This window comes from Papaver somniferum, chromosome 2 (assembly GCF_003573695.1).
Source record: "Papaver somniferum cultivar HN1 chromosome 2, ASM357369v1, whole genome shotgun sequence".
Classification (NCBI taxonomy): Eukaryota; Viridiplantae; Streptophyta; class Magnoliopsida; order Ranunculales; family Papaveraceae; genus Papaver; species Papaver somniferum.
Genome location: NC_039359.1, coordinates 27,836,168 through 27,845,902, shown reverse-complemented (window position 1 = coordinate 27,845,902; position 9,735 = coordinate 27,836,168). Strand labels below are relative to the sequence as shown.

The following is a 9,735-nucleotide window of genomic DNA, read 5'->3' as shown; positions in this document are numbered from 1 at the left end:
ACCTGTGGAATGGAGAGGCTGAATAAATCATTTCCAAGCATCATCTTATTGATTTGCCTTTGATCGGAGTCACTTATACGTGGACAAAAAATCAAGTTCAAAGTGTTAGAAGCCGAATTGAAAGATTGTTAGTTTCATTATCATGGGATATGGAGTTTCCTAATGTAATTCAACAAGCTCTTCCTCGTCCTGTCTCTGATCATAGTCCTATAGCCCTGATTTGTGATGGTTTGAAGCGTGGTCCTCCTCCTTTCCGCTGTGAGTTTTTTTGGTTTTCTCACCCTGATTTTTTTCTCTAATTAAGAATTGGTTGGAGTCTTTTTCTGTTGCAGGCAACCCTGGTTTTGTTTTTTTGCAAAAAACTACAACTTTTAAAGCCTAAGTTAAGAGAGTGGAGCAAGCAAGATTATGGAGAACTATAAAGAAAGCTGGAGGATTTGGAGGAAATTTTCAACAATTTGGACATCGAAGAAAATCTGCAGAATGGCCTTACAAGTGCTCAATAGGATGAGAGAGTAGCTGCAAGACAAGAATGGTGCATACTTACCTTGGTCAAAGCTGAGAAGTGGAGATGCAGAGCAAAAGTCAATGACATTAAGAATAATGAGAACAACACAAACTATTTTCATAGACTGGCAAATGACAATAGAAGAAGAAGTTATATTGGCTCTATCAAGGTTAATGATGTTTTAACTGCTAGTGAAGAAGAAATTAAACATGGTATTGTAGATTATTTTCGACAAATCTTTCAAGCCAATAACAACAGACAAATCAATATGGAAGGTATGCAGTTTAATACAATTTCTAATGAAATGTGTACTTGGTTGGAAAGAGACTTTGATGAAGAGGAATGCTTGTTAGCAATCAAATCTTTGGGTCAAAATAAAGCTCCAGGGCCAGATGGTTTCCCTGTGAGCTTTTACTTACTTTGTTGGGATATCTTGAAAGAAGACTTTATGAAAGTTTTGCAAGATTTACAAGAAAGAAGTTTTCTTGATTGGAGACTCAAGAATACTTTTATAGCTCTTATTCCTAAGAAGGATACAATTGAAGAAATTAAAGATCTCAGGCCAATTAGTTTGGTTCATGGATCTTATAAGATACTCTCAAAATTGTTGGCAGAAAGGTTCAAAGTAAGTCTTCCCTCAGTTATTTCTCAGCACCAAACAACTTTCATTAAAAAAAGGCAAATTTTAGATGGAGTTCTAATTTCCAATGAGCTTATTGATTCTAGAACTAGAAGTGCAAAACCTGGTTTGTTATGCAAATTAGATTTTGAAACGGCCTTTGACCATGTTAATTGGGATTTTATAGATGAAATTTTGAAGTTAATGGGTTATGGAGATAAATGGAGGAGTTGGGTCAAATGTTGTGTTGAATTTGTGAAATTCTCTGTCTTGGTGAATGGTAGTGCATCTGGCTTTTTCACAAGTAAAAAGGGTATCAGGCAAGGAGACCCCTTATCACCATTTTTATTCCTTTTGGTGGGTGAAGCTCTTTCTTACATGTTAAAGCAAGCTTAGCTACAAGGTATTATTTCTGGTTTTCAAGTCAGCAATAAAGGTATGCTTATTAGTCATTTGCAATTTGCTGATGACACTTTGATTTTTTTAGATGCTAATATTGAACAAGTGAAAAATCTTAGACTGATTCTTCTTTCTTTTGAGCTATTAACTGGCCTGAAGATAAATTTTTCTAAGAGTCAAATTTTTGGAGTTGGCTTTGATGGAGACTTATCACAATTCTGTGACATTCTGGGGTGTTATTCTTGTATGCTCCCAACTATTTATTTAGGTCTTCCTCTTGGAGATAATTGCATAGGTGTAGATAAATGGGACAAGATAGTAGATAAATTCATTGCAAAACTTGTTGGTTGGAAGAAAAAGCTTCTCAAAAGAGCAGGTAAGCTCACACTAATTAACAATGTCCTAGCTAGCTTGCCTGTCTATTATATGAGTATGTTTGAAATGCCCAGTTCTGTTTGCAAAAATATAGAAACAATTATGAGGAATTTTTTGTGGCATGATAATGTGGGAAGAAGGAAAATACATCTTGTGAAATGGGATGCTATTTGTATAAAGAAGAAACATGGGGGTCTTGGAGTGAAAAACTTAAAAATAATGAATCAAGCCTTACTTTGTAAATGGTCTTGGAGGTTTGCTAAAGAAGAAGATGCTATGTGGAGAAAAATTGTAGCTGAAAAATATGGTACTGGAGATGTTCAATGGATGGCAAAGGTTCCTAATTGCTCATATGGTAGTTCAGTGTGGAGGGCTATTATGAATCATAACTCTTTCTTTCTTAAGCATGTGAGATTTAAAGTTCATTCTGGTTCTTTACTCAGATTTTGGAAAGACAATTGGCTATATGACACTCCTATTAAAGACTGTTATCCTCATCTTTATAATGTTTCTAGATCAAAGAATCACAAAGTGGATGAAATGGGTGTGACTGAAGAAAATGGTGTTGTTTGGAATCTTAGATCTCCAAGAAGATTGTTTGGTGCTGCTGCAATGGAACATGCTATTCTTGTCTCTGATTTGGCTTCTTTCACTTTCACTCCTGATCTTGGGGATGAATTGCAGTGGAATCTTTGTGCAAGTAAGGTTTACTCTGTCAAATCTTTATATGATTTCCTTAGTGTTATTGATGCAGACACAGCAGAGAAACCAGTTTTCTCTTTTATCTGGAAGCAGAAGTATCCACCAAAGATTGGTTTTTTCTTGCGGACAATTGCACATGGAAGATTACCTACTAAAGACTCTTTAAGAAGAAAAAGAATGGATGTTCCAGTTGACTGTCTCTTTTGCAATGAAACTGAAACAACTGCACATGTTTTACTGCACTGCACTTTTGCAAAAAAAATCTAGAGCAAATTTCTGGAGAAATTAAACTGGTTCTTTGCATTTCCTGAGCAACCTGCAGATGCCGTGTACTCCTGGCATCTGAAACAATCTTCAAAGGCTTTGACTTATTTATGGAATTTAATCCCTGCTGCAGTTCTTTGGTGCATCTGGAAAGAACGAAACGCAAGAGTCTTTACTGATAAGGTCTGCAATGAGGTGGATGTGACAAATAAAGCTATTTACTGTCTCTATACTTGGTCCTCAGTTATCAAAGAGTTTGAGCACTTATCCTCAACTGATGTCATGGAAAACTGGCACAATTCTTTCTTTGAGTCTTACTAGTTCTTAGCTTTGCTTTTTGGTTGTTCTGTAGCCTGCTTCTGTTTTTTCACTTTTCTTAAGGCATAGCATGTCTGTGGGATTTGCTTTTTTCTTAAAGCTCTTGTTCTTGGCTTACGGTGGTATAAATCTTTTATACCCTCTCTTTTTGATCAATACATCATTTCTTTATCGATCAAAAAAATAAAATATAGAATAAAATATCATTTAATAATGATAAACAAGTAAAGTAAAGTAAAATATGATAGTATATATCTTGAGCAACTAAAGCAATAACAAATTTTGTTTTTAACGATAATCTCATTGTTAGCAGCACGAGTTGTGTTCGGCAACTCAACATTTTTTGCGTGATAAATGTAGAGTCTCAATGTACCAACCATCATATTTATCGGTTTGTCCATCACTTTGGGTTGTTTTCCCATTTCATAGGGGAGGAAAACTAGATTTGTCCATTTTATAGGAATTGCTCTCAGGTCATTCACGACCCTAATGAATCTAAGGACTATAACACAACTCAATTTTTGTATGGAAAATGACAACATCCCTCATGGTCCAATTTGCATACTTTGATGGCTTTAAACCTGGGATAATCATGCTTTTTGACTACGGTTGTTTTGTGCATAACTTGTTCATTCGACGGAATGACTTCATTTTTTCTCCTTTGGAATCGTCTTTTTATTTTGTACTATACGCATATAGAAAATATTGGTTTTGAACAAGTTACATTAAGTATTTGATCTTGTTTTCACATATAGTACTTTACTTTTTGGTTATTTTTCAACCATTTTCATTGTCTTTGGATGATTCATCTATTATGAGAAATAAAATAAACAAAACAAGAGTAATATAAGGTAAAATTCAAGAATAAAAAATATAAGTATGAGTTCGACACTGAAAATATATAAATTAAGCACTTATTATGCATCCTTACACAGATGACATATATTATCAATGTGGTGGATGTCTAGATTTCCTACTTTTAACAAGTGACACATTTCAATATGAAGTGCAGGACTTTTGGAGGGAGTCTTGTTTTTTAGAAGTGACTAACATTAGAGATATTAGTATCATTAATGACCCTATAAGGCCCTATGCACATGGAAAACATCAAATTTTTCCATATATGCACCCATTATAGGTATGCCAAAGTACCAAATATATATGCCTATATGTCAAAAATAACATATAGGCATACACGACAGACTTTCCAGCGAGCGATAGAGTGTCCATCGCTAGATAGTCTAAATATCGCTCGTTGGCCATTCCAGCGCTAACGTTAGTCAAGCTATCGTTCGCTGACTTGAACATCGCTTATCAGTTCCTCATCCAACGGATACCATTTTTTCCTTCTATAAATACCCAATTTCAAACTCATTTCAACTCACACCAGAATTTGTAAATCTATCTAAAAATTTTCAATATCCAATTCTTTTCATCTCTCTTCCAATTCCTCAGAGAGCATGTCTGATAATATGAACATGGCTGAGTTCATAGCAAACCGACATGCTGCCGAAAATCAAAGAGTCTTTAATCGTGCCAATGTGCTAAGTCGAATTAAGAGGCGATTACCAAAATGTACTACTGAGGAAGATGAATGTATTTGCAGGAATTATATTTTTTGTACTGAGACTATATACGGAAAAGAATCCCGTCACCAAATTTTTTGGAAAATGATATTTAGAAAATTTCAAGAACAAACAATGAACCCTAACAATCGTGATGTTTCAGTGTTGTCTCATCGCTTCACTGTATTGAATACAGAAATTAGTAAGTATCTTTTTTAATTCAACAAGAAGGTCAGAACTTGAGGGATGGTGAAACCATGATCGAACTTGCACAAAGGTGCCGTGTGGAATATCGTCGCATCTACGGAAAAAACTTCCAATTTGGAAGTTGTTTGGATATTTTAAGAGGGTTGCCAAAATATAATCCACTATTTATGTTTTAATTTCTTAATTGTCCACTTAAGTCATTAATTTTGAAAGTTTTTTTAAGTATTAAGTTTTAAAACTTGTTTTATTTTAGTTTAAACAAAAATGTATCTCTAATTAAAATATAAGTTTGGATTAAGAATAGAATTAAGCTTAACTTTCAACAATACGAGTCAAATTTTCTAATTCATTGAACTTTTAATTAATCATTAACGGTCATTTTACAAGACATAAAACTAGACAATAATAATTTGAAATATAAACTTTAAAAATAAAAATTTGGGACAATGTTCTTCATCTTGTTAATCTTCTTCATTTCACCAAACTTCCAACCAATGCGCTCATGAACGGAGTTTCCTTTGTTTATCTTCTTCTTTGGCTTCAAATTTGTTTTGCCTTGATTTTCCTTGCCTTGAACTTTTCTTTGCCTTTTCTTAGTTTCGGTTTTGACTTGGTTAATATCCAAAACTTGAATACTTCTTGGATTCTTACCTACTTCTTTATAACAATCACATATCTTCTTAATGGCACATTCAAGCACTACTCCAGAAAAATCAAGTTATATTGCTGAATCAAGTTGGTTTTGAAATTATGCCATTTGGGAAAATTTGAAAAAATAAATTAGATTGAGAAAGAGAGAAAGAGAGAAATTAGATTGAGAAAGAGAGAAATAAGGAAAACTTTTTACACAAACAATTTGGGGTTTGAGTTTGAAAATTACTTATTTGTAGGTGATAAAGAACTAGCCGTTGGCGCTAGACTCAATAACGAGCGATATTAATGGTAACGCTGGCGATATTGTCAATGTCGTTCGCTAAAAACTCTGTCGCTCCGTGGTTTTCCCATAGTGGCGCTACTCGTTTGCCATGCCACCTGGTATTATGGGTGAGCATGGACCGGTATGGACCGGTTTTTTCCTCATCTGCATCCAATTTATTACGGATTTCAAATTTGGCATCCGCATCCAATACAACATCCAACGGTTTTGCATCCAATGAATGCACGAATGAACAGATTGGGTACGGATAATCCAGTGGATTTGTTTTAATTGAAATTTATAATGAAAAACGAAACCAATATACACGATTTCTTATAAAACCTACACATTCTATATATGTATATGTAAATATAAAAGTACCATGAATAACACTCCAAACAAACACCTTAAAAATTCCTAAACTATCTATATATTTTCTTTTTAGGAAATACCAGTAGGTCCTATCCTAGTGGGCTAGTTTAATGGATGGTCCGTCCATAAGATTTGGTTTATCCGGAGATCTTTTTTTTATAAAATTAAAAAATTTATAGATAAAATTTGATTCTAGGGTCCATTACACGTGCGAAAAGTATTAGCCGTATTTTATAAATGGCAAAACTATCCCTTCCTATAAAAATAGTGAAACCTAATTTTCATTTCTCAACATTTGAATCGAGAGCTCTGTGCTCAGGCGACCTACAAAGAAAAGTTCTTCTCCCCCTCTGTCTTTGTTTCCGAGTCTGTTCTCAAAATCTCTGGATTTAATCTTTTGGTTAACCAAAATCAAGTAAATACTGCTGCTAAATCCATCGTTAAACTCCTATTTTGATTTGTTAGGGTTTTTGAAAGAGGAATTGAAGTAGATCTTTGTCTTTTCGATCTCCATGCTTGATAATTACTTCAATTTAGAGAAACGTTCATATTTTTGTGTTTTTGATCTTTGTGTTTTTACTTCATCTTCATGAAAAATGTTCAGATCTAGAAAAACAATCACGTTATTTGCTCATTTTCGTTTTTATTAGTTTTTGTTATTTGCATATCTTTTCAAACATGCAGATAATTGTGTACAAAATCAGTTAATTTTGATTTATTGTTTTGTTTTGCAGGTTTTATTGCAACTGGTGTTGATTTTAATTCAGTTGATGAGATTATTATATTTTTTTCAGGTTTGTTACAATTGTTTTCGTTCATTTTTTTTTCTATGATCTAATATATATTGTTCAATATCAGTTTTTATTAATGTCTTTTTCTTTTTTTCTTGTATATGATGTAACATTGCATATCTATTGTATTCTTTTTATAGAAGTTCATTCATGTGAACAAGTTTCCTTGTTGTTTGTTTCATTAATTATTTATGGTATGATAGTGCATATAACCTATATTCTTCAATACAAGTTCAATCATGTTTTCTATTCGGATTCAAATGTATTCAAAGTCGTCCAAACTCTCTTCATGAACCGGGAGGTCCTATTTGAACTGAAGCTTGAACTGAATTTGTTTTTAATCAATAGGTTTCTAAATCACAGTGCCTATACCTTATGCTATGGAAAAATCACAATGCATATAGTATCTATTGCTGAAAAAGTAGCGCATAATCACTACGTTTCAGAGATAAATAATAGTTTTTTTGCTGTCATAGTAGTAGTAACTTGTACGCTCTAATGGGTGGCTAAAAAAATCAAGAGAAAAACCAATATTGGCGAAGGAGACTCAAATTGACAGTCACAACTGTTAGTTATCACTTCACTTACTATAGTTTCTTTTCAATTAATCTTAAGGTGCCAAAGCTTGTTTCTGAGATTTTCTAATGAATAAAATCTGGTCACGGCCAAACTGGCATGTTCTATGTAAATAAATCTCGGCAATTGTTGAATCTATCATATTTGAATGCATTCTGTTGTAGTCGTATGCGTGTTTTTTTGTGAATGAAATAAATGCATTTTTGAACTCTATACACTATCCTCTAGTGGTTGTTTATATATTGATTGATTTGAAAGTATCTTAGTCAATTTTTTTATATATAGATTGCAAAACAACGGACCAACTTCATGGCCAACTTCTTAACTGTAAATCCGTAGGACTGATGGAAGAAAAATGGTATTTAACATTCATGTTTTCCTTACTTTATTTCCATATGCAATCAAATAGTAGAGCAACTATACTGAGTTTTTCAACGTTGCAGAGTAAGTACATTGATTTTTTGAATGGTGCATAATAACTACACTGAGTTTTCGACAGTGTAGAATAACTGTACTAAGTTTTTAACAATGCATAATAACCAGCTAAGACTTTTAGTGGCATAGAGTAACTGCGAAGGATATTTTATTCTGTATACGAAATTAATTGTGCAATTCTTTAATATGTGTTTGTGATTTTATTTTTAGCAGAGGAGGATATCAAAATAGCTTTACATTTTGAGCACTAGCTAAAAAAAATAGTGTCTTGTTTTCAAACTTGTGGAAAGGTATGTATTCGTTTTAAATTTTGGAAATTACATTCAAAAATGATTTGAAAACATTGTTTTTCCCTACATGTATCGTTAGCCTTCAATTTTCTATTGACAACATATCAAACCCCTACTGAAGAAGAAAGAAAGAAAATCTAGACTGATCAATGAATTTATGTCAGCTTTATTAAGATATATAATCTTATTATGGTTGTGGCAGTATGTATCAGTCATTCTCAAGATATACTAGCAAAAAACCTATCGTGAGACAGAAAAGAACGTTACATTTTTGGTGCTTGTCAAAGTTATAATGGCTATAGATTTGACTTGTTCCTATTTTGGAATAGTTTGACATATTCGGGGTCATTGTAGATTGTTGATGTTCCTTAGTTTTTCATGCACAGTATATTTTCCCAGCATTTGGAAGTGTTCAGAAATGAGTTCTATGTCAATTTCCCAAGATTGTCTTGATATGGAATCCACACTAATGGGCTCCCTCTTGTACCAGAGATGTTATAGTACTCGGCGTTTCTACGACTAAGACATGTGGTGAGGCCTCAAGTCTTATTTATAAATGAACCTATTTATCTCGTTGATAGGTATTTTAGACCTTCTTTTCTAGCTACCTATAAAAGTCGGGTTAATATGTGTTTTCTCAGTGAAAGGTTTATATAATTTTTGATATAGCAAGAATAGCCTAACAACATATGTTGCTTGGTTTTCATGCACTCGTAGTGTAACACCCCAAATTTCAGTCATGGATTCCAACCCAAATCCAAACCCAATATCTGAAATGCTACATTTAATATCAGTCCTGAACTTAAAAACTTGGTCCAAGCCCAAACGACTAATTCTTTGTCTAATCTTTATTGATGTTCAATTCAGAAAATCCTATCGTAGCGAATACATACAAATTTTTTTAGGAAGATCTAATCGTTACTTTGACATGATTTTTAATCCACATGAACCCTAGAAAACTCTAGTTTAGCATAAAAATTAATTTCACCGTTAAACGTTCCAGATTCAATCCAAAAGAGTCACGTTTTTGAGGAACAAACGTAAAACAGAAACAAACATCAGTTCACGCCAAGAATTTTGCTGAACCCAATTCAAAATTATTATTATTATACAGTATAAATCCTAACTGAGTGTAATTCCAGTCATAAATTTTCTATAAATTTTAGTTTATCTTAAAGACATTTTGACCACAGTCAAAAGCGTAGTTGACCAGTACACTATTACAGAAATGGCCTTTAGCCACGCCAGATATAAATTTCCCTGTCACGCCTTTTTGGTTTTGGCATGTCTATAGAGTATACTTCTACCCTGTAGACACGCCATGTTCAATGGGCATGTTAATATAAGTGCTTTCAGCCACGCCAGGTCTAGTAGCATGTCAAAATATCAACCGTTTAG

General features: G+C 33.4%; 1 protein-coding gene and 1 long non-coding RNA gene across 2 annotated transcripts; both read left to right on the top strand.

Annotated features, from left to right (window-relative positions):
* The first annotated feature begins 812 nt into the window (after positions 1-812).
* Positions 813-3,188, top strand: LOC113350786. Its single transcript, XM_026594905.1, has 4 exons — positions 813-1,431; positions 1,615-1,902; positions 1,996-2,799; positions 2,926-3,188. Exons 1-4 carry the CDS (start codon positions 813-815, stop codon positions 3,186-3,188), a joined length of 1,974 nt encoding a protein of 657 aa, XP_026450690.1.
* Positions 3,189-6,552: 3,364 nt separating this feature from the next.
* Positions 6,553-8,335, top strand: LOC113353073. Its single transcript, XR_003361063.1, has 4 exons — positions 6,553-6,660; positions 6,980-7,039; positions 7,898-7,970; positions 8,261-8,335. It is a non-coding gene; the product is annotated as an uncharacterized LOC113353073 (long non-coding RNA).
* The last annotated feature ends 1,400 nt before the right edge of the window (positions 8,336-9,735 follow it).